This window comes from Balaenoptera ricei, chromosome 3 (genome assembly GCF_028023285.1).
Source record: "Balaenoptera ricei isolate mBalRic1 chromosome 3, mBalRic1.hap2, whole genome shotgun sequence".
NCBI lineage: Eukaryota > Metazoa > Chordata > Mammalia > Artiodactyla > Balaenopteridae > Balaenoptera > Balaenoptera ricei.
Window position 1 is genome coordinate 176,266,476 of NC_082641.1, and position 26,032 is coordinate 176,292,507.

The 26,032-nt window shown below is 41.6% G+C and overlaps 1 protein-coding gene across 17 annotated transcripts in view; it reads right to left on the reverse strand.

The window, feature by feature from the left end:
* The window catches only part of HNRNPM (heterogeneous nuclear ribonucleoprotein M), a 51,895-nt gene that overhangs the window by 17,505 nt on the left and 8,358 nt on the right, over positions 1–26,032 (reverse strand). For 8 of the 17 annotated variants that reach the window (XR_009502548.1, XR_009502547.1, XM_059918526.1 and 5 more), the window contains exons 1-10: positions 17,093–17,186; positions 15,779–15,970; positions 14,958–15,111; positions 14,044–14,093; positions 13,107–13,167; positions 10,447–10,548; positions 9,129–9,173; positions 8,592–8,669; positions 4,472–4,570; positions 1,032–1,085 (exon numbers count right to left, since the gene is read on the reverse strand). Coding sequence is in view for 15 of the 17 variants with exons in the window: in XM_059918526.1 (XP_059774509.1) it covers positions 1,032–1,085; positions 4,472–4,570; positions 8,592–8,669; positions 9,129–9,173; positions 10,447–10,548; positions 13,107–13,167; positions 14,044–14,093; positions 14,958–15,111; positions 15,779–15,970; positions 17,093–17,170 (913 nt within the window). In the remaining 2 variants the exon portion in view is untranslated. Of the gene's footprint in view, positions 1–1,031; positions 1,086–4,471; positions 4,571–8,591; positions 8,670–9,128; positions 9,174–10,446; positions 10,549–13,106; positions 13,168–14,043; positions 14,094–14,957; positions 15,112–15,778; positions 15,971–17,092; positions 17,187–17,271; positions 17,288–18,178; positions 18,232–25,628; positions 25,799–26,032 lie in introns of those variants that run through there. The other 9 variants (XM_059918540.1, XM_059918531.1, XM_059918539.1 and 6 more) reach the window with 9 other exon arrangements.

Genomic DNA, 26,032 nt, shown 5'->3' on the forward strand with positions numbered 1-26,032 from the left:
AAAATGGGCAGCTGAGCCCTCAGCCAGCCCATTACTGAATCAAGCAGCCCAGGCCAAGATGCAAATTCAAGAAGAGGAAATTCAGCCGTTTCTTTGATTCTCTAACTGACCAAAGCCGTGACCTTGCGTGAGTCATGCCACTTCTCGGTGACTGTTTCCTTGGCTGAATAACAGTGCACCAAGTGGCAAAATATAAACACAATTTTAAGAATATTAAGCTTTCACAGAAGAAGTATCTCAGAAACTATAAAAAATGTAAGAGACCTAGAGAGGGTGGGTAGCATACCCAAAAGTACCAAAAATGAGGGTGACACTCCAGATGCCAATAGCAGCAGAGAACTAGGAAGAAACGGTACCCACGTGGAGTTCTAGAATCAGCCCACCACAGAAATGAATCCAGCAAGTGGAGTTACCAAGGAAATGCCAAGATGCTCAGAGCCATGAGAAAAAAAAAAAATCAGACTGAATTAAGTACATTTAGTTTTAGGTACCCCTTAAAAAAAGTGTATTAATGGGAGAATATATTCCAAAATATTTACAGCATTCATCACAGGGCAGTGAGATTTCAGGTATTTACTTTCTTCATAATGTTCTGAGTTTTTGTGAGTACATGTGTACATAGTAAACATATGTTATGATTAGGTGGTGTACACTTTTATAATCAGGTAAAATATTTACTTTTAGCAATTTACAATTTTATAGTACTAGAAACAAGAAAGCCCCCAGATTACATGGACATTTTGACAATGGCTAACGTGTACACAGCACATACATACGTCCTCTTTTATGCATTAACTCATTTACTCTACAGAACAGCCCTATGAGGTAGGTACCATTATATCCCCATTTTACAGTACAAAAAACAGAGAAGTTCAGTAACTTGCCAAATGTCACACAGCTAGGAGGAGCCAGAGCTGGTTCCCCACCCCAGGCAGTCTATTTTAGAGCCCATGCTTTCACCACTACACTACTATCCCCGGTAACACAGGCCTATTCTAAAAATCAAAACATCAAAACTAAGCGTTTCCTACCTCCTCCCTGCTTTGCAATGATCTCTCCTCTCTTCAGTGCATTACTTAGGATTTCTAAGGAAATCAGGAAGAAAAAAAAATTAGCCAAATTCCTCTATGGTAATAGAAATTTATTACAGATTCCAGAGCAGGACTACTACTAATTAAAAAATAAAAAAGGAAAGGGGAAGGGGTTGAGAAATATACACACAGACAAGGTCATTTTACTGGAAAACTGTAAGGGTCCTTGATGACTGGTCATGATGCTAGAGTCCCATGTAGCTCCAGAGTCTGAGGCCAAGTTGGCAGGGCCTCTGGTACTGCACCCACGAGCTGAACTTGGAAGGTTAGAGCAAGAATGGGGCCAGTAGCACAGTTTTCTAAAGCTGGTCCAGACACTCAGTACTCACAGACTGAAGCATGCACTCACCCACCCAGACCCAATCAGCACCTCACAGTTACCCTTCAACAAACTACCACTGTACCTACACTTAGAGCCCAACCCCTGAAAACCAGCAGCAACCGCATGCAGTGCTGGAAATATGACCTAATCAACGAGCCAGGCAAGGGAAGACTGCAGCAAACTGAGCCTACGAGCCCTGCCTGGAAGGAGCTAAATGTGATGGTAACCAAGTGACAGACAAAGCCTCAGGTAAACAAAACCCCAACACACTCAGCTTTCCAAAACAGCAATACTGCTGCTTGCTTGCTGGCAGTTCATTCAAACCTCTATTAAGTTTGTCTAATGCTATCATTAGTGTTAGCTTTTAAGTTTCTTCTGGGTCTTTCACTATATAAAAGAAACTTGTACCCACCCCCTCTCTGGTCCTGAAGTGTGCTGAGCAACATGGACAAGAGCCACAGAGCACATATCATATTTTGACCATGACCATGAAGAGATTAAACCCTAGCCCTGCAGCTGTTTCAAGTACTACAACTACCTGCTAAAGGAAGGGGGTGGGAAAGTACACCGAGAAAACAGACCTCCAGCCAGGAAGCAAGACCGGGGCTTATTCTTCCATGATGCCCGGGAGCCTACTCAGCACGCCCAGGCCTAGGTTCTAGTTCCTAAAACAGCACTTGGATCAAACCATTCCCTGGCAAAAGACTTCAAAAAATCAGCCAACCACTGATTTGAAGAGAAAGGACAAATTATTTTCATGGGTGTTCACAGGGCTCCCTGCTCCGACTTAAAACTTTAATCTGTTCTGTTCTTCCCACCCCAAGTAGACTGACATCTCCAAGCCTCTGCACCTGATGCTGTCCGCCCTCTCTGTGGGCCAGTACCCCCCTCTACCTATGCTGAAGTCCAGCCCCTCCAGTGTGAACTGCATCTCCTGCATGGTCTTCTTACACCCCTGCCTCGATCCTGTGTTCTCTGAGCAGAACACTTCTATCAAGCATCTAGAGCAGTGCTTTTTCAAATCTTAACACAGAAAATGATCGCCTTTGTGTGGTGCTCACATAGCTGCGGAGAGCCCGGGAATCAACATCTCCACTGGCTCCCTCAACTAGGCCACTTCTACGTGCTGATCTCTGGTGCTGTCCCAAGCCACTCTGAGCACCGTCTCCTCAGCTACACCACATCCTTCAAAGTTAAGGATCACATATCTATCTATAGCCCTGGAGCAACAAGCACAGTTGTCTGCACAAAGAAGTACAAAGATCTATTGCCTTGATAGGAAAGAAGGGATACTGAATAGGGAGAGCACTACAAAAGTAGCACACCAAAATGATCCAACTGTCAAGTAAATAATACAGAAAAAAAAGATCAAGAACTGAATCTGAAAAAAAAAAACAATCCAGGCAACTACTCTGAAAACCTGACTTAAAGATTTTACTTGGTACAAAGACCATTTTACTAACTTGAGTCTGATCATAAGTAGTAGGAGAACAAAAGCTCTTTGCTCTTGCCCATGGTCACTCTGGGAAGCCTCAGGACAAACAGACCATTGTCTCAATCAGGAAGAAGGTGCCAAAGTAGCAAGAGATAGCAAGGCCTGCAGATGACCTTCCTATATTCACGTCAGGACAGGACGTGTTTCCTGTCGCCACATGAAATAACCTCACCAGTCCACCTCTTGTGCCTCCACACGATCTGGGACAAGGCTGGCAAGCCTCATCACAGAGGTGAGGTGAGAGGACCCAGAGCAGCAAAGGATTGAAGGCTCAAGAGCAGCACAAAGTGCCTGTGGGAGGAAAGTCACGTGCCATTTTGTTCTTCTCACCACAGGTATCCACCCACAAATTAGTATTTGCAGCCAAATGACAGTAAATTAAAAAAAAATTTTAATACCCTACCATGTCAAGACACAAAAAACAAAGCCAGTCATGGCAACAAGAAACTTTTAACTGACCTAGTCACGTACAGATTATGAACTCACCCCCAAATTCTAAAGCTCTGGAACAATCTAGAATAAAGCTACAGTCATATCAAGTGAGCACAGAAAAAGTAAATCTTCAGTACCAGCTAGTTTCGATGCAAGAAAAATCACTTAAACTTAACTTTCCTAACCATGGTCAGGGGGACAAATGAAACAAAAGCCAACAGTCTACTCTGAGAGAAATAGTTTCTAATAATCCCTGGTTTTCATGAAGGAAACAAAGAAGATAGGATTCCTGGAGATAAATACAGCTCAGCTCATACAAACTAGACATAAAAAAGCTTAAAATCCTCACAGCTAGCCCAAGGTGTCCCATAAAGACAGGCTGAACACTCTTTGAGGCTATCACCTAGTAGCCACCTATCTGCACAGGATGAGAAGCTGATGAAGATGGGGGAGGGGGTGTTGGGGAGAGAGTTATCCATGCTCTAAATCTCCTTTGAGAGAAACAAACTTCAGAGCCCAGGAATAGACATTCTCCTTGTTCCACACTAATTAAGAATCAGGCTGGCAGATTCTCAGAAATGTCTAATCTCAAAACAGGGGAAGACATCCATGGAAAAGTAAAGAAAAAACTGCTTTGCAAACTAACCAAAACTACATTTAGACAGGCCCAATACTCCAGGCCTTCCAACATTAGGAAACTTCCCTGTTCACCAAGATCTCTTTCAACTGCATCAGCAAGCACACCGTCATCCTTTGTTAACTGGAACACCACAGGCCCCTGGACTAAGGAGACTCACACCCCGACTGAGCAGGGCCTTGAAAATCTCTACCGTGACTAGAGAGCCACAACATCATGTAAACACAGCAGTTTTTAACTCCACGGCAAGAAAACACCTTACACCAATGTGAAAAAAGCAGCCATCTGAAAAGACTAAAGAAAAATGGTGCTGTTGATACCAATAAAAAAATTCAAGGACCAAAAGTTCGTATCTAGACCTAGAAAACATACAATTTTTTTTAAAGCCTAAGGAAAGATAGCTGACTTTGCCTAAGAACCTCCCGACATCAGGGTGAGCCTGCACCCCCGGGGGGTTGACCCCGCCCACATAGGGGCCCATGGGGCCTTCTTACCCATTCCTCTGCCAAGGGGCTCTCCAAAGCTTCGAGACATTCCCATTTCATTTCTGGCAAAGTCTCTCTCAAATCCTCCACCCATGCCACGCGCCATCTCTGTGGAAAAAAATATTACCCTAGGCCTTTCCAGGAATACCATTATGTTTTAGACATTAAAAACAAAAAACTATAAACACACAACAGCTACCAGCAAGTCAGCATGTTTTAGTTTTTCTATAGGAAACCATCGTTCATCCTTTATTCCTTAAAAAAGGAAGTCACCTGGCATGCATCCCTGAGAACAACCCACCTTTAGTCCACTAGGACTGACTTCCAGCTTGCACACCGTCACACAGCGGGTACACCAAGCACCCCCCGCGGCAGTAAATGGTGTGGGGAGGCTGCAGTGCACGCGGCATCAAAGCTAGGCTGCAGGAGGGCCTGCCTACGTTACAGCAGCAGCAGGTTCCACCTCTGGGGCACTTCCCACATGCCCTGCCCTGCCCAGGGCTTTTTATGTGCTATTACTTCATGGACTCCTCACAACCAGACTGCACACCTACATTACCCTCCATCACCACTGCCCCTTTACAAAGAAACTGAGGCTCAAATGACTTAGAATCTTGAGCAAGGTCACATGCCTGGTAAGGAGTGAGGCAAAGGCTGGGACCTAACTCCAATGCAAAAAAAACCCATGTTCCAATCACAAGCACAACCATTAGAACAGAGAAAGACGCCTGTGTGCAAACAACATGACTTCTCTACAGACATCCACTGGAGTGGTTTCATCTACATAATGGGGTTTGGTAACTTCATTATTTTTTTTCTATGCTGATTGCAGCAGTATTTGTTATTTTTCACAGTGTCTTTTTTTTAAAACAAATTTATTAATTTACTTATTTATTTTTGGCTGCGTTGGGTCTTCGTTGCTGCGCATGGGCTTTCTCTAGTTGCGGCGAGCAGGGGCTACTCTGTTGCGGTGCGTGGGCTTCAGGCGCACAGGCTTCAGTAGTTGTGGCGCACGGGCTTAGTTGCTCCGTGGCATGTGAGATCTTCCCGGACCAGGGCTCGAACCCGTGTCCCCTGCACTGGCAGGCGGATTCTTAACCACTGCGCCATCAGGGAAGTCTCACAATGTCTTTTAAAAACAAAGGTCTTCAGACTTGCCTGGTGGCGCAGTGATTAAGAATCCGCCTGCCAGTGCAGGGGACACGGGTTCAAGCCCTGGTCCGGGAAGATCCCACATGCCACGGAGCAACTAAGCCCGTGCGCCACAACTACTGAGCCTGCGCTCTAGAGCCCGCGAGCCACAACTACTGAAAGCCTGCGCACCTAGAGCCATGCTCTGCAATAAGAGAAGCCACCGCAACGAGAAGCCCGCGCACCGCAACGAAGAGTAGCCCCCGCCCACCGCAACTAGAGAAAGCCCGTGCACAGCAACGAAGACCCAACACAGCCAAAAATAAATAAAATAAATAAATTTATTTAAAAACAACAACAACAACAACGTCTTAGCTTCTGTGGGGGTAAAGCCCCGCCACAGCTGTCACCTGTTTGAGAAACCCTTTCACGACTCCTGTCACTGGCTACTTCTTTCCTTGTATATTCATCTAAAGCAAGACTTTAAAATGTGCATCACACTTTGTCTCCTTTCCATACTGAGAGGTCCCTGGAAAACCTAGTTAATTAATCTTGCTCCTTAGAAATATCAGGTATACATGTACTAATTAATGGACATCTTTTACTGCACAACTACAAAATATGCAGCTGGAGCCCCTATACTTTCAAAGAAGTAAATGAGTCTATTACAAACATGGAAGCAGACTAGCATTATGAATTAATAAGAAGATGCAGCAGATGACAATGGTGGACTTTACATTCATAGCTTGAATCCATCCAACTGAATCCCATAGGTTGGTGGCATGCTATCTGCTGGAAATATATCTAACTTGTGCGAGCCTGTATACACAGAACAGAAATCCCAGAGTGGCACCGTAATGGATGGGGGCTCTGCTGCACTCCTTTAATCCTTACCATAAGCCCATGAAGAAGACACCCCCACACACACATTAGGAAGTCACATGCAGGCATTAATGTGTTGGCAAAGGCCTCAGAATTTATCTTCCCAACTGTCAACAGAACGTAGAGTACAGGGAACCAACCCTGTACGAACTCCAATGTGCTCCCCACCGACACAAAAAAGAGAGCAAGAGAGACAGAGAAGGAATTTTCATTGTCAAATATTGCATCAAACCAGTCATCATTTAATATTTGATGATCTTTCAATTTAAAATTTTTGTACCCGTTCTATGAAGATTTGACCTCTACTGGTTGGTCAACTGGCCCTGAGAATCTGATTTCTAATCAGTCTAATGTTGTCAGCACCTGTGACTATAATGTGATGCATCATGATAATCAACTAAACATTAAGTTAAATCTGAAACATCCCTATCAACTTTTTCCCAGTGATCGAAACCTTCCTTGCACCCAGCACCCAAGGGCTCTAGAGCAATTCCACCCGAATCTCAAAACAGCTCCAGGGCAAGGAAGGCCCTGTTCTCTGCTGTAGAGGATGGAGAAGGAGGACTCCTGAGTATCCATCTGTATCGGAGAACATCTAAGCACACAGCGTAAGAACACATCTTCCACTGTGGCTCTTCAGGACAATCAGCACTCTGAACCTTGAATCACCAGGCTCAGAAGCGTGAACTGCTGCGTTCCATCTGCCAGATTACCAAAGACTTTGTCCCTGTGGCTCAGCACAGCCCGCACCCTCGTTTGCATCTACGTCTAAGTCGCATCACTAAATTCCTCAGAGCAGCAACCCAAATCTCCTTTCTAATGGCTCAGCTGTTCTGAGCAAACACTTTATTAAGCCAGACCTCTCCAACTCTCAGTTCTTATTAAAAACTCCATGCACACATGAGCTAGACCTTTGTCCCTTCATTCCTTATTAATGGTAAGAATCTTCCTGAATCTTTTCATCACCATCTAGAACAAGGCACTCCATGAAGAAGGGCAGCTTATTCATCAGGAATGTCTCTCTTTCCAGTTTGACAGTTAATATCTATCCTAGTAAGGTTCTTGCTTGCTCTGTACCATCTTCACATGATATGTTACTACAGACCAGCAAAGAAACATTTAAACCCAAATCCTTATGTGTATAACTGAGTCACTCTGCTGTACAGGAGAAATTAACGCAGCATTGTAAATCAACTATACTTCAATTTAAAAAGGTAAAAACAAAAAACAAACAAAAAAGAAACCCCAAGTCCTTAGTAACTTCCCATTCCAGAAAAGTCTGTGTATAAAAGCAGCAGCATTCCCCCAGGTGTGGGTCAGAGTCCACCCACACCCAGAGGATTTAGAAAGACAGACTTTCATAACAGCAAGTTTCTCCTGGCATTCTACAGCCCTGCTGGTGGGCGGGGGCGGGGGGCGGGGGGCGGGGGTGGGGGTGTGACGCCTGAAGGCAATTCTAAAAGGCAGGATCTCAATGTGATTAAGAGCCAAGCTCCGGAGCCAGACAGCCTGGGTCCATATCCCACCATTACTAGCCATGGGACCTTAGGCAAGTCACTGTGGGCCTCAGTTTCCAATGAAATGGGGATAACAGTACCTACACGTCATGCGGTTCTTGCGAGGACTAAATGAAATAACACAGTGTTACTACTACAAGTGATATAATTATATTTCGGTTATTAAGTTGGGAGGGCTGGAAGATTTAAATAATAGTATGCCATATTTTGCATTATATAAATGCTAAATTAAACAAATGCCTCTGCTCACAATTTGGAGACATCAGAGCAGATGCTCAAGAACTCACCCAGTCCAGCACTCCAGGGGAGACAAGTGCTGGAGGCAATAGGAAAGCTTTAAAGTTTTATTGGACAATTATTGGGAAGATCTGAAACACAGAAAACCTCAAGAATTTAGTAACTAAGAGAATTAACACTTCCCTACCGCTAAGTCTAGCTTCTGGAATACAAACTATTTAAAGCAATTCAAAGATATCAGATTCAGTACAGAAGTGGAAGCGAGATATCACTTATTAAAAATGGGTCTGCTGCTTAAAGGTCACCTGAGAGCCAACGGCCAACAAAGGTAGGTATAAGCAGGAAGGAAACACAAATCTTACCATTTATTCTGCCCATGTTCATCCCAGATCCAAATCGACCCATGTTTTCCATACCACCACCAAAGGGTCCCTCCATGCCTGAAAGAGACATTCGCATTTTAGCACCAGCCTAGCAAGACTCAGACTGAACAAGCAAAGAAAAATGTTTTTACAAGTTTCACCTACGGCATTTTCTGCCAGAAACTCACCAAGTTTAAGGGCTTTTGGAGAAAAAAGGCTAGTGCCCTTACTTAAAAATCACTATCTTCAAAAGGCTGATCTAATCCAACCCCTTCAATGAAGAGACAAGCAAAGAAAGGCCCAGAGAGATGGAGTGATTTGCCCAAGGTCACAGAGCTAGTTAGTGAGAAAGCCAGAACCAAAGGCCAAGACACCCACTAGAAGGATCAACAGGTAAAAGTAATTTCTAGACTCAAACTTTTTGGAAACCTAAGTGAGAATTTCATGCAGGGCTTAAGAGAAAAGGAAGGGGGGAAAAAGAGAGGGAAAACCATACCTAAACGTAATTACATTTGTACTTCATTTTAAAGTTCTTACCTCCCATTTTATTTATTCCAAATCCTATGCCTTCCATTCCCATTCCTTAAAAAGAAAAAGTCAATGCAAACTAAAATTATGTCAAAGCAGTAAAGTTTGAACTTAAAAAGCACAAGAAATTCCACACCAGCAAATGAGCAAAAATATCCCTGACTACAAATATATTTTAATTGTCAAGTGCAAAAAATGGGGTGGGGGCTCTTCCATTTCAACTGTCAAACTAGTACATTCCAAGAAAACTATTTAAGCCTTTAACAAAATAATCACCACGTGACTCAAAATTTTATAGTGTCCACATAGTTTCATTAAATGCCCAAGTTAGACAGTTTTAAACATGAAATATAAATATCAGGTACAGACTAGGGAACAGAAGTAGATTTAAAACTCCCTTTTAAAGGTAAAACTCTCTAAATATAAAGCAGTTCCTCAAAACGCTGAGGCTTCCCTCCCTGCCACCTGCAGCCTTTCCTCTGAGATATCAGTCAGGGGATGTGGTGTTCAGACTGGTATAGCCACCCAAGGTGATGGGCCAAGTCGTTTTGGTCAGCCCCAGAGTTTAATCTGGGAGGGAGTCAAAGGATATGAAGAACTGACAACAGTAGGGTAGAGGGCATCCATCTTGCAATTCAAAGAATTTCAAGAAAGACATAGGCCTGAGGTTATAAAAATGAAATATTTTAAAATGATATATGAATGCTTCATTGCACGAAAACGAAAATGCTAAAAAGTAAAGTTCAAAGTTTATTCTACACGCCAAAGCTTTTATTCATTAGCTATTTCTTCTTAAACAAAGAGAACACTGTGCATCATTCGTCCTTGTGGCCTATGACAGCTATACTGTCATGCAATGAGGCCCTCCATACCTTTCTGCATCCACCAACGCCCCTACCTCTAGAAGCCATGTCAACACCAGGTGAGAACCCAAGGGCGTCTGGGTGATAGACTGTGGCAGTGCTGTGGTCCCAGGATCAGGAGACCTACAGTTTCTGTCACTAACTGATAGTGTGACCTTGAGCAAGACCAACTCTCTGGCTTGCCTCCTTTTACCAAAAGGCTTAACTGAGTACCTCAGCTCAAAAGGTCTCGTGAGGATAAAATGCAAAGCATAATAGCTTTAGAAAAGAACACTCAACTCGGTAAAAATACAAAATACTGTTTTTATCAAAATAAATCAAAGATAAATAAGGAGGGAATTAATTTTGTCCCAATTAAAGCCTCATTCCATTTGAACTACTCAATGTCCAATTATCCCAATAGTTAACTTTAATAACTTTAACTTCCCCGGAAATCCCCAGTCGAGGCACACCGTATTCCTCACCTGCGGGTCCTATGTTGCCCATTCCAATGCCTTTATTCAAATGATTAGCGTCAATAGGCTGCCCTCCTGGTCCTAACCCCATGCCAATACCACCAAGTCCATCTGAAAGGAAAAGACAAAAGTCAGAGTATTGATTCCACTTACTCAGGAAACCATGACTCTCAAAGGCAAAAAGAGCCTTTGTTTACTGTGTTGTAGCTGTCACGCTTATCCCACCGCCCACCTCCACCAGCAAATCCAGGGTCTAATCCATGCGTCAACAAGGGCGCATTTGGGAGCTCTCCCTTTTAAGGCATAAGCTCTTATACAACTTTACGGTTAGAGTGTGAGATATGTATAAAACAAGGGCACCACGTGCCACAACTACTGAAGCCCACGTGCCAAAAGCCTGTGCTCCGCAACAAGAGAAGCCACCGCATGAGAAACCCACTCGCCGCCACTAGAGAAAGCCCGTGCACAGCAACAATGACCCAACGTAGCCAAAACTAAATGAAAAATAAATTTTAAAAAATTAAATTAAATTTAAAAAATAAAACAAGGGCAACTAAAAATCAGTTCACGTGGAAACTACAGAGAAGAACCATGAACAACCCACTCAACGAGAATCGTGAGCACCGATTTGTTTCCCTAAATCGTGAACTGAGAAATGTTCAATCAAAACAGGCAACTGGAGACATCAGGTGGTAAGCAGTACACATATGCCCAACCCACACCTATCAACCTGGAGACCCAAAGGACTTTTCTCACGAAAAACAATGTCATAAACCAGCCAGTTAACACACTGGGCTTACACTATTCTCTGACCCTGCTGCAGGCGGTTTCAACAACAATGAAGCTAGTGTATTCAAAGAACATATCTTCTACCCAGAAAGCTTCCTAAGGCGTGCATCGTACCCAACCCACCTTAAACTCCCTGCTCCACAAACAGGGAGCAGCCAACAAGGCCTGACAGCATAAGACACTTACAATGCTCTGGGTCACCATGGGTCGGAGGCTTAAACCAAGACCAGGTGAGATTTTTGAAACGGGAACACAGTTCACTAAAAAAACCTGACACCAGTTCCCAAATATTTAATCTGATTAAAATCCTGTTCTTAAATTGCATAGAAACAGCAGCAGGAGTTCACCAAGGTTACTTAGTCCCCAAAGCACTGACGACTCTGAAGTCAACCCTCTGAAACGTGCTGGGGAGACCAAAAGCCACAGATAACGGGCTCCCTGGAGCCCAGTGTGCCTGCCGAGGCTGCCAGGCAGCCCTCACCCGCCTCCTCCAGGCCCAAAGTCAACAAGAGCCATCGCCCTGTTCCTGGGTAATTACTGCACGTGATCACACTGATTATGACAAGGAAATGGGGTCCTTAACTTTCAACAGATGAGCCATCTCCTATTCTTGAAACCACAGACCTCCGCTCAAAATCTGCCTCTACGATGCTTCTACAATCCTAAGCTGCAAAGAAGAGTTAGTGTTCTAGTCTAGGCTCCCGTTCAGTTCAATCTCCCACGGCTGAGCCACTGCTCCAGACAGGAGGGACTGGCCGGCCCTCCAAACAGCTCCACCCCAGCAGCCTCAGCGGGGGAAGTCCTCCCTAGCACAGCACAAGCAGATCTTGCCCTCACCCACCACCCAGTCTTCCTTCTACAGATTAGCCCTGCCCGCACCGTAGATTCCCCAACCCTCATGCTACAGCAGGCCCTCACTCCCACTCCCTGGGCTGTCTGTGCTCAGGCTCTGCTCCTCTCTGTGGGCCTGCCAGAGGGAGTGTCTAGGACTTAACTACTGTGCGCTGTTTCCACCCACGCAGTGACCAACCAACCAACAAGCCTTCCCTGTCCCAGGATAGATTTTCACCTGCATGTTGCGAATAACACTATATAAAACTTCTGATTGCTGTACTTCACACCGATTTAAAGTGTGCAGTTAGTGATTTTTAGTACGTTCAGAGTTACACAACCATTACCACTATCCAATTCCAGAACATTTTCATCACCCCCAAAAGAAATCCCATCCCCATAAGCAGTCACTCTCCACTCACCCCTTTCCCCAGCCCCTGGCAACCACAATCCACCTGTCGTGGACTCGCCTATTCTAGACATTTCTCAGAGATGGAATCAAGGTTCATCCATGCTGTAGCATGTATCAGTACTTCACTCCTTTTTACGGCTGAGTACTATTCCACTGTGTGGATTTATCACATTTTATTTACCCATTCATCAGCTAGACTCATGCTACCATGAACATCTGTGTACAAATGTCTGTGTGGATGTTAAGTTTTTAGCTCTCTTGTAGTATACCTAGGAGTGGAATTGCTAGGCCACATGGTAATAACCAATCTCTTTTGAACCCAAGTGCAACCTGGCTTTAATTCCCTTTGCAGTTTGTTTCTTCCCAACTACAGCCTCTACATCCTGAGTAGCCTGCCTCACACCACAGTGTAATCCTAACAATCCTTCCTAAGTTGTGAATTTCTCTACTCATTTTTTCACCCAGAAAAATCTATAGGGCAAACAAACAAACAACCTTTTTGAATGTTTTACTCAAGAATGGTCAAGATAACTGACATGGCACAAGAATGACATGGCACAAGTTCAAAGGTAATTGCAGTTTTCTGGTTAGAATAAATCAAATTCAAAATTTTAGCCATAATAATTGAGACACTTACGGGGAAGTTGTTGTGGACGCTCAGGAGGGAAAAAATCTCCCTTTGGTAAGGCCCTCTCATCCTGAAAGAGAAAGTGAATAAATCTCACTATTCCCTGCAGTACTGTTAGCAACAGCAAAAGATGGAAATCATTCCTATCAACAGAGGATGGGTTAGATACATTATGATACACCCATGCCATAGAATAACATGCAAGTATAAAAAGAATATGTGAGAGTTGCTACCTTTTGTGTAAAGGGGGAAAGATTAAAAGAATATACATTCATATCACTGTGGGGGATGGATGGAACCTGGGCACAAAGTAAGAGCAAGACTCCCACACTGAATTTTTCATGCTTTTTGACTTTTGAATCATGTGAAGCAATTATCTATTCAAAACACTAAACTGAATGTTTAAAAGAAACTAAAAAATTCCTTTAGAGCTCCTTTTATGTCCTTCCTGATTTGGAACCCTGACTAGATTGCCCTCAGCACGTTCCGGTCATGCTTGTATTAATACTATTATCTTTGGCATCTTGGGCACAGCCATAGTTGGGCTAATGTTTATACTGAAACGCTTCAATAGAACTTTAAAGGCTTTCTGAATCAGACTTAATTATGTTCACAATAGATATGATGCTAATTAAACGTACTGCAATACTCTGAAAACTGGCAACCTATATATATAAAACCATTCTCTGAAACTGATCACTTGCTCAAGCAGGATACGCAAGTGACCTCCTGACCATGCCAGTAACTGTGCAAAGGAAAAAATATCCGAAGAGGTGCATGAGCAAAAAGTTATTTCTGTCATAAATTTGCTCAACGTGCTGTACCCTTTAACTTGGACTGATCCATAAATAAAAGTACAGTGGCTATGTGTATGTATACTCTTAATAAACCCGTGTTTTTGCTAAACTTATCTGAGTATATTAAAGGAAAGATCCTATTTACTTACCATTTTCACGTGCATTGGTCTGTCAAATAGCAGTTGGCCATTAAACATAGCTGATATTACAATTAAGGCTATTTCTTGCAATTCTAGAAACACGCACAGCAGAACAGAAATACCTAAAAGAAAAATACCCCAACTGCTGCCACCAGTCCCTCTAAGTGGTGAATTTATGAGCAATTTTGATTCCTGTTTATACTTTCAAGTATTTATCCCTACAGTAAACATTAAAGGGACAATAACTAACACTCAAGGGGAAAAAAGGAAACCTCCGCTTACTCCTTAGGTGTGGCGCGCCATTTATAAAACCTTACACTTCTCACCAAACCATCCTCCTCTTCCATTAACACTGAGATCAGTTTTCTGTATGTGTCCAATAAGTCAGGTGTCCTACCATTTTTTGGAGTACCATGTTTTCTGGGTAATATACTAAGTGACAATCTTGCCTGAGTTTAGTTACAGTGTTCATGTGTGGTATTCTCCCTGTGACTACAAAGATGTAACTCTGGGGTGAGTAGGGTGAGCAGCCTAGGGTCAGAGAAGTGCTTCTTCCAGAATGTCAATCCACTGAAGAGATAGGGCCCTATAAGGACTTACATATGAAATAACACTGAATTTCTCTCCAGTGGCACATTCTTTGGACTTCTCCCTTCAAACCAGTCTCCTCTAAAAAGAAGACAATGGAAAAGACCACTCATGGACATGTGCCTGTTTTCTAACCATCTCTTCTATCTACATAAGTACAATACTATGTAGATACTTTGTACTCCCTTAGTAATATCCATAGTAATGTATTCTCTCTAGTCACATAAGAAATACTAATACACAAAATTACCACTTCCCCACACAAACCTGTCTTACTAATACAACATTTAGGCTAAACTAAATTCACCAGGAGTTGAATTCCGATAAAAGGATACATATAGCTTGCACAGCTTCAATGGACTGTTCAAAAGTAACAGTGCCTATTCCACGACTTTTTCCATCTTTATCCTCAAGAATGTCTGCTCGGACCACCACACCAGCCATACTAAAAACTTCCTTCAGTTTCTTCCAGCCAACTTTATAATCCAGCTAATCAAGGGAAAGGGGAGGAAAATATTGTAAACATTTTTACTACATGAATGTGACATGCTCTGGTTGGAAAACAAGCATTAGAAAATGTCACAAAAATAATGTCACAAAAATATGTCAGTATAATTTTTCAAATAGGATTACGAAGGTTTGCCTTCTACTATTTACTGTCTCTTTTCTCTGAAATAACAATTTAAGTCACCTCATACCTTTCAAGTTAATGCTTATTTTGTGAATACTAAAAAATGCTGTTCCCCAGATAAGGTTTACCATCATCCTCCCCAATCCACTTTCTTTTAAAAATACTTCCCTCTGCAAATGGCAAAGTATTACCATTCACCCAGACATTAACAGGAAGAGGGAAATAAATGTCAATACACAATCTCTGCTCATACACTTTACCCTGCACCTACTTTTATACACACCAGCAAAACTCCATAAACATGGCCCCAACAGGACCATGGTCAAGCCTGTGTGACTTATGACTGCAGTGGTCATTAGGGGACAAAGCCCAGCCCAAGGATGATTTTTTAAATAAATCAAGAAGATAACATAACCCTCTTTTAAGTTTTTCTTCTCAAATGTCAGAACTACTTTTATAACACATTGACAAGACTGTCTAAAGTAGAAAATCAAACTTTATGAAACAATGTTTCCATTTACTTACATTTGCTACAAATACTGTGCTTCCAAGTCTTCCAGCCTGTAATGCATGGATAATCTCATTTGGGATGTTAGGATTATTTAGGATACTGGGTGGGATATTAATCATTCCTGGGCCACCTGGTCCCATACCCATCCCACCAGTCGTAGCCATCACCTTTTGCATTGCTCTCCTGGCATGTTCACCATCAGGATCCTAAAACAAGCACAAAAGGGTTACATTTAACTGACCCAGTGACAATTAAAACCATGCTCCCATAGTAAGTGATACCCCCAAAACTTCAGAGATTGAGAGGCTGTTTGGAAACCATTTCTCAAAATCTGTAACAAAAAATTCAAATGAAGTAAAACTAAACCACCAGGCCAGGAACAATTCTAGCCAAAAGAATGAGGAAGAAAGGAAGGGTGTAAAATTTAGCTCTCAATTGAACTAAGTAAAAAAAGTAAAAAAAGCAAAAAAAGGGAGGGGGGGGTGGATGACATTAAAACTTCCAGGTTGAAATAAGATCTTCAAGGGCTTGGTACAGTTGAATCTCACTAACTCAATGGGGTTTTATAATTTCTGCAAACCCAACTGGTGATTTTCCCAAAAGGTTGAAAACACAGCTCTAGACCACCAAGGTACTCCATCCTTCAAGTATTCAGGCATTTGACTCATGTGTAAAGTCTGGAAAGGTTTATGAATCTCTGGTGTTGACAATATTCTTGAACTCTTTGCCCTTCTGCGTGCTACCTTCACCCAAGAGAACTTAAGCGCTACCATGCTTTCCTCTCTGAGCTCGCATATACTGACCTTCCTCCAAGAATAAGAGGTAAAAATAAGTCAAGGAAGGATTGAATTAACAAAAAGCCTCCCACTTCCCTCCAGGGAGAGAAGATACCTGATTTGGATTAGCTATGAAAAAGGATTTAAACTCATTTTAAAAAAGAAAAAAGATGGGCCAAGAACAGGGTTCAGACTGAGTAAAACTGTAGATGTAGAATACCTTAAAACAAACAAACAAAAAAACAAACACACAAAGAGTAAAAAAAAAACCATGGACTCAGTTTGACTGCCCCTGAGAAAACCAAGGCAGGCTGGCCTAATACAAATCAGAGATGTTAGGAAGGCAGTCACCAGTGGCTCAAGATGTGCTCAGCCACTATCCCAAAGTTCTTACAGGAATGACTGCTGAAGCCTGTGACTGACCCTCCTCATTAACAACAACAGGTTGTTCTGCTCCGTAAAATGTCATCAAGGACTATTCTGTCTTTTCCTAACTCCAAACAGGGAAACTCGACAACTACAAATGGTATCCACAGTGTTTCATGAGCTTACTTCTTTGACTTTCAGTGGTCTTCCACTCAGACTATGCTTGTTTAGAACTTCAGCAGCTTTTTTCATGCTCTCTTCCATCTTGAATTCAACAACGCTATGAAGAGTCAAAAGGAAATGAGTGAAACCAGTCCTACAACTTAGAAGGCTCAATTGCCAATAAGTAACTAGACAATACTTACGCACATCCCTTTGGAAGAAGCCACAGACAGTCAGAAGAGCAAGGGGAAAAAAAGAAAAGAAAAAAATAGTAAATTTCAATGACAGTTATAAATTAAAAATATGATTTATGTAACAGTTTTTAAATTAACCCTTCTAAGGGGAAGCTGACAGAAGTGTCTTGCCTAGCCTTCCTTATTAAGAGCTCAGCTCCTTAGTATCTCCTCTTCCTTCACATTACCAGCCTTGCACTATAGCTGCTGAAGTTATAATGAGCAGACCTAAATTCAGGTTCTCCGAGAAATCACACAAACTTTAGATCTGCTTCTCTCTGTACTCAATCAATTCCTTATCATACTCCTCCTAAATCCATCCCTTCCATAAATTAAGCTCATCCTTTTGATTATTCTAAGCCATTCTATTGCACGACAGAAAATAGTTAATTTTCTCTTTAAACTAGGCCAATTTTAAACGTTCAAGTTTTAGTATTAGTTTTACAATTTACTGGCACAAAGGCAACTTTTCAGAATCTTTGGTTCACGCAACTTGCAAATACAGCAAACAACCAAAAGTAACATTTTCTAGACAAGAACACACGTTTTACATTAATATACCACCGCTAAAATTCCATGCATAATTCACACACAGCCAATTCCTCTGTTAACAAAGAGACAATGCTGCTATTGGTCCCCAGTTATCCAAATTGGGCATCCAAACAGAATACCAAAAAGCTCTTTGCCCAGCCATTTGGAAAAGCGGGACTCCCGTTTGCAAATCCCCTCCCACCCCACTCGAATGTTTGGCAAAATCAAACATAGCTACTATAACATGAGCACTCACTGCCTTCCTGATTTCATTCGATTCCACGCCACCATACAGTTACATTTTTCATGTAGTAAATCCACAGAAGAAATTCTCTCAGACACTTACCCTTGACTTTCCTTCAGCGTCCATTAAGAGCTCCACGTATGTTACCTCACCAACTACAAATCAGTTTCCAGACGACACATAAACCAAGGGAGAAAAGCCAAGAAAACAATGGGAATTTAGAACAATCATCAGCAACCTTGTATGGAGCCTCTGCCTTATAAGAAAGCCCAGAAACACTCCATATTCTCTAAACCACCACACTAGGCATTACAGGTGTGCAGTAAAAGTAGGTGAAACTTGTTAACAATGTCCTTGATTTTCCTCCCACCTCAAACAAGCTATTTCCACAGATTTCCATATCAATTTCCCTGTCTGAAATACTCATTCATGACTAGAGGCAATCCAAATCTACAGGAAAGAAGTCTGCATGATTCACTTTTTTGGAGAAAGGAAGAAAACAGTTTTACAAATACACTCTTAATATTGAAAGAAGGTGAACAGCACACAAATTGCAATGCCACTGAACTGAGCTCAAATGCTAACTACAAAGATGTGTATATGTATAATATATATCCTCAAAGGCGCACACACGGCATGGCCGGCTATGTGGGTGTGCAACCTGTCCAATCGCCTGGGGCTCTGCACTGAGGGCCATGCACTTGGTTTAATGTTCTGTTGCTGTCTTGAAATTCTCAGTAATTTTTAAATAAGGGGCCCTGTGTTTTCATTTTGCACTGGGCCCCACAGATTCTGTGGCTGGTCCTGCACACAGCACTAGGCTCCACAGCCGTCACAAGTAGGATGTGTAGATATTCTATCACAATACCAGAGCAGCATCTGGGTTCTCTTCAGTGAATTAAAATTAAGCCAGGCTGTATTCTTGCTGCTCTCTCAACCTTCTCATTAAAGGACACAGATAAATGCAAACTTAGAGCTCAGTCTGCATCTAAACAGCTACACAGACTCACTTAGGATGCTAATCTATACAAAGGGGAAAAAACAAAGCATTTCAAAAGATTCCGCAGATTTTCCTCAAGGTTTGGATTGCCAATTCATGACCACCACAACCAGATGTTAGAACCCACCTAGACAACCACCAAAATGGCTGCTGAACTTGAAGATGGCACACAGACACCAAAAAACCCCCAGAAATTTAAGTGTTAACTTTGTGGAAAACAATATCTAAGCAGGCTCTCCAAAGTCAAGAAAGGGCTTTTGTTCTAAGAAATACTTTTTCTTTTTTAACGATTATTTTTATGATGGTAAAGCCTTCTCTCATTCAGCTTTCAATTTGGTTTAGCAGCCAAGGGTAAAAATAACCCTCTTAATGGGCCCAAGTCCTTCCTAGTCTAATTCCTTTGTTCAAAGGATATTAAAATTATTATGAAGATTTTAAAATTAATATACCAAGGAAAGACTGAAATGTAAAATAAAAGTATTTTTAAAAATTTGAAGGACATATTAGTAGTATATTTGCATGGCAGTTGACAGCAAGAAGGCCAAGTGTTCAAAGTTTAACTGTATAGCCTCACCTCCCTTGTCCTTTCCTGAAACATTACAAACCAAACCAGCACTTTGCACAAAACAGGAAGGAGAATCAGTGCAAAGAAATGAAGAAACAAATTAGGAGGGACTGGTATAGTTTAACTTTTGGACTATGTACAACTGAAAAATGATCACAGCCAAGGGACAGTCATACAAATTGGCTTTCTGTTATCCTTACAAAAATAAAGCAATTCCCAAAATGTTGTAGTCATTCCTGAGGCCATGTTAAAAGCCATTTGTTTCAACAGCAGCAGCCATTTGAGGACCAACAGCCCCTGTCTCCACGTTGATGAAAATGCCAAGTAGTGTCAAGACAGTAAAGAGACCCAACCCCAAGCTTACTTCCTAGAGCTGTGACTACCGCCTAATAACCTTAAAAATAACTAAAACAATCACAGTATCTAACTCTGACAGCTGTAACTACGTTGTCAGAATTCAAATATTGTTGCATTTTCAAAGTTTCTAGTTTGTGCCCATAAAGACACTGATTTATATCAAAAAGCTGTCATTGCAACCCAGAAACCAAGCAAGTCCAAACCAAACTTTTTTCCATGGTCATAACCATTTTTACAAAAAGCCAGGTTTAGAAATTAGGACTTTTTCTACTTAACATTCTTGAGACAGCACAAATCCAACTTCAATCCTCTGCACCAATACTCTGCTTAAAATGTTCCCTCTTTTTCCCCAAATGGTATAGTTGTTTATTAAAAACAAAAAATTACATTTAAAAAAGCCTCCATCCTATCAGTTTAGCCATAGGTTAGGCGAGCCTTGCGGCTCTACCATGAGTAGTGTTGTTCCCGAGTATCAACAATAATGACCATGCTCCTCATGAATTCATAATATTCTGATCTCTACCCTGAGAGACCACATCAATTCAGAGATGTAAGCAAATCACTGTTACAGGATCTGTAACAGTTGCCAGTTCATACTTCCCTACATGAAGAGAATAATAAAACCTTTAAAAGACCACCTCTCTTTTAGTTCTACATTATTAAAGCAAAGACCTGTTTAGTATAGTCAGTACAACTATCAACAAAACTTTGAAGGCAAAATTTACCAACTATTCATAGTCTGGTCACATTCAATGAAATGAAGTTTAAAAGAGCAAATCAACCAGAGCAGATCAGTTAGGACTGAGGCAGACTTAACAAACTGGCAGTAGCAAGTCTCACAGACATGGAATTCACAGGTATTAATGAAAAATACTGCTGCTCCTCTCATTCCTGAACATAGATGGAATCCATGGAATCCCAAGGGCAGGCTACTAAGACAAATTCTACTGCAGCTTTAAACATCAAAATATCTAAATGAAAAAACTAAGACTTTGAAAAATCTAATGCCAAATGTCATCACCTACCTTTTATTTTTTTTAAAGGTAAGATATTTTAATATTTATTTATTTATTTGACTGCTCCAGGTCTTAGCTGCAGTATGTGGGATCTAGTTCCCTGACCAGGGATCGAACCTGGGCCCCCTGAATTGGGAGCACAGAGTCTTAACCACTGGACCACCAAGGAAGTCCCTACCTTTACTTTAAAATGCTCAAAGAACTCATTATTAACCAACATTTAGGTGGATTATTAAAAATATTACCCCAAGAATAAAGCATATCATTAGGGTAAGATAATGAGCAACACTAAAAGAATTCACGTAGTCCCTTGGAGCTACTTTAACACTCCTGCACATACTTATATCACAAAGAGTATTTGTTTCTGTATTCTCATTTCATTTACTGCTCAAGGCTGAAACAAACGCGCGCACGCACGCACACACACGCACACACACACACAAAGTACAGGGGCTAAAGCTTCACTGAAAAGAATTCAAAGGGGGGTGTGGGAGGAGCTCCAAAGCAGGGCATGCTCTAATGGAGGGGTGCATGGAATAAATGCATATTTTAACTTGGAAAGCCTGTTTCTTTAATATACAGACAACTTGAAACACGGCAAAATAATTATTCTATACAATGATTACTCAATTTATGGAAAAATTAGAAAATGATTAAGCACCTTCTTGCTCCTAATTCCATGGACGAGACAGAATACTGCCTCTCTAACTCGACCAAAAACCAACAAATAAGCCAGGCAGGCTGCACTATTAAGGTTCAACCCAAGTACCCACAGATATGAATGCTTTAGCATCAACAGGCCTTTCCAAAACGCAGGCTGAATTTCCAACAAAGGAAAATATGAAGGAGCCACACAGACTGGGTAGGGATTTTTACTTAAATTGAAAATAAAGTTCTGCTCCACAGACCCACAATGTAGATTATCTTCAAGAGCCAACAGAGACTTACTATTGGACTATACTTGCCCTCTGGGCCTCAGTTTTCTGTCAGCTGGAATTTGAAACTGACTTAAAGTGATGTATTCAATAAAAACAGAAGGATTAAGTTCTTAAGAAATCTTTGCTTACACAAGTTAAACTGACTGCTGCTAAACTTGAGACTGATTGAGAGTAAGCTGTATCACTGACCTTCCTTTCTTTCCTCCTCAAACTGTCCTCCATGTTTACTCACTGCTTGTGCAGCTCAGTTCTGCCTCGGTTGCAGCTGCCCCACCTCGATGCTGCTGGCTCCCTGGTTAGGCCAGGAGAACAACAGCCCAACGACGAGCTTTCTTCATCCACACAGGACTTCTCGGTAATGTAGCACAACACTATTCAAGTTTAGAATTCCCAAGATCAATCACCTTTTGTTCACGGAAGTCTTAATTTTTCGCCCAAACGTTATGGTCAAACACTTTTGAGATGTGTATCCCAATATCGATCCAGTGATGAAAATGAGGTAGCTGTTGAGACTGTTAAGTCACTTTCAAACCTGGTTTGGCAATCTCCAATTCAAATTTCCTATTACACTGGCTCTCAATTTTTGTTTCAATCCACTCTTCAGTGTTCACAGCAGTCATTCGTTCCAAGTAGTATCTCCGTTAAAAATAAGCGTGATCAAAAGGACGGACAATAGAAACCTTTCCTTTGCTCAATCAGACACTTAGAGCAGGAAGGGGAAAGCTCAGGGAAAGCTCAAGTTCAATTCTGCAGGCCGTTTAATCCATGTCCCCGAATGATATGATGGGGGAGGGGGCGGGGGAAGCACCCTGGCACAGAACAAAACAAAGCTCTCAGTACCTTTTCTCTTTGAAGTCAGCAATGCTGATTTCATGATAGTGCCACCAAACAAGCTTTGTGATCCCATCCAGGGGAAAAGGCATAAGTGGTATGTTCACATAATACATGCGTTATTAACAGGATCTCCTAGAAGGCTGTTAAATGCTAACAAACATGGAGAATATACACTTGGTGTCCAAGGAGGGAGAAAAGATCGGGAACTAGGGAGGGGTACGTGAAGCACTCTCAGGCATGATTATCCTTAGAACAAAAACTCCTGTCTTGCCATCTCAAAGCTACTACTTGAGTTCTGACAGGCAGCAATTATAGGCAGTGCTGCAATGACAGAGCATTTTTCAGATCTTTAAGCCGAGGACAACTAATTCTAGCTATTCCACTAGTTTCCTGAAACAACAGCACTGCGATTTCATCAGGAATAGACTCTTAAAATGCAGACTGATAAAGAGTGGTTGGATTATAACAGCCCAAATCTCTGTGGTTTGCCCACTTCAGAGACTATTTTGAGACTAATACTTTTAGATTGTAAGTGCCTCTATCCGCAACTTTTTTTTCCTATGCAACAAGTCTTCAAAAACCTTAAAACATGTGCAACACATTTCAAGTAAATATTTCAGATTTCAAATAATCATTGAAACATATTTTTGGTATACCAAGACATGAATTAAAATATTTTTTAAAACCACATAATGAAAATAAAGACATTTTTAAGAAATTGTACATATGTAAACAGTAAATTTCTTTAGACTTCACATACTGAATATAAGATTTACCATAAAAAGATTACCTTTCTCTTATGAATCCCTTTATCCACAATCCAATACTTCTAATAATTTAATTAAACAGAAAAGTAATTAATTTAACCTGTACAGGGGAGCTCTAAACAAGAACATTTTAAGGTTTGTTAAGAATAACTGATTTACTGCACACCTGTAATTCTAAATTACACCACCAAAAATACACTGAAAGGGCTGAGCCAGGGCATTCATAGCAGTATGCCGAGGGAATATGAGAACCAGTTTGGAAGTATCCGAATAAACCACCAGGCTGGCTCCACACTTAATACAGTGCAAAATAGGAAATTGAGGTGAACTGCTTCTACATCCAGAAACGTCATGGCTGCTGCTGCTACCAGCTTTAAGGCTTCCAAAACTGAATTACTGAATGGTAAAGCAGTAAAAATGTCACCTACTTTATCCATCATGTCCCAAAACTGGTTCACACACTCCTAAAAATGGAAAAATAATTTGGCCTGCAATCTCTTACAAAATTCTAACAATTGCATTTTCAAAGCCACATTCCTGGTTCTTGGAACTACTATACCTTATTATCAATGGAAGTATCAATTCAGCGTTTCAACCAAATCACGAGAACACAAATTTGGGGGTTATTCCAAAAACTAATTCGAATGAGACCCAACTGTACTGTACAGAAATTCTAAGCTTTATTGAAGCAGCAGTCCCAAAAACCAAGAACACTGCATCTGGGATGCCACATGACACGCCCTTCAGACAAAAAGAAGAAACTTCACTCTTGCCCTAGGAGCATTGGCAGGAATGATTTGGCTGATCAAGGCAGGAAAACAAATCTCACACCAAAACGTTTTTCTATCCATGTTACCTGGAGAAATACTACATGGGAGCAGCCTACATGACTGTACAGAGAGGTTCATGGTGCCTAGTGCTTCTGGCATGCCATGGTTGAATTAAGTGATGGGACAATGATGGCAGTGGGCCATTCATAATTTCAAAACCCAATGCTGGGAGCACCAGTACACATACCAAAATGGCCTATCCAAGTGGCATCTGTCACTGAAATGTTAATCATTTGACAAATCAAGCTCAAATCTCTTTTCATTATGAATGCTCCAGAAAAACCAGTACCTTTCAGTCCTTCAAAAAGACTCCATTTAAGAATAATTTGATTCTAGGTTTCCCTTGGGGTAGGGGTGAAGGGAGACCTCAAGGCATTAGACAAATGGCTCTCTATGAATAATTTTGTTTAAACCTGGGCTGAGCAATCTCTTTAGCCCTGTGTGCCACCAGCAGGGCCCAGAATCAGGAAAAGACGACAAAAGAAGCAGAACAAGAGTGTGAAAAGAAGGAGGACACACGTGGTGTGCACGGGGGTGGTGGTGGTGGTGGTGGGTAAAGCAGAGGACCATGGGGGCAACCAACCCCCTAGGACCTCCTGGTGGCAGCGGAGCTTCATTCAGTTGCTTCCTCTGCCCTAGGCCAGACTTTAACACCAGGGCTGTGACCAATGTGTGCCTAAAGGCACCAAACTACAAAGCAGATGCTTTATTTTGAGCTATCCAATTGCCAATCTATTCTGTGTTTTCCTCCCCAGGGTGGGGAAGCCTAACAGTTTAAATACAAGCTATGGTTTTATAATTTAGGATCCGAGCAGCACAAGTTCCAGCTACCAAATTTTGATCCCAGGAAGACAGCCACAAAATTTAAACAAACTACCTTCCCGCCAGAATTTTAAAACAAAAAGGAAGAAGAAAAAATTTCTCCCACCTCATATGAAGAATTCAAAAAATTTCCTTAACACAAAGAGGCTCCCCTCAAGCTTAATCAAAGCCCTATTAACCATATTAAGCCAGTAAAATCATTCGTAGGCCAAGGGATCAAACAAACAACCTTTTTGACACACAAGTGCATGACCACAAAAAGTAAAAATAAAAAAGTAGGATGGGGGCGCTTCACTCTCAAGCCTGGAGAGAACACATGCTCTACCCAGAACAGCTTCACTGACAAAAAAATAACCAAGGAATTATCCACAGAGAAGATGACACACCAACCTTCTGACCCTACTCAACCACCAGTACCATTACCTTTTTCTTTAACCAGGTCTTTAAGTGACTGCCATTTCACATCAAAAGGTATGTTTGTAATGAAGGCTCTGTATCTTTTAGTTGGATTGGCATATGGCTCAAAGCGATTGCCTCCTCTTTTTATGTTTTTCTCCTTCCTCTTCTCATTCTGAGCTGGTCGTTCTCCTTCACTGAATTCAAAAGAGAGGGAGAAAAAAAGTCCATATGTTAGCACAATACTAAAGACAATATTTGATTTTCCAGGTTTACAATCCCACACAAAGTTACATGCAACACAAGACTAATATTGATCCTGATTTGAGACAAACTAAAGTGGTCCATAGAGCAGAAAACTGCAGTAGTACACTCCTTAAAACCCACCTATCAAAAAAATCATTCCCAAGACAAGTGTGCTTTCCTAGGCC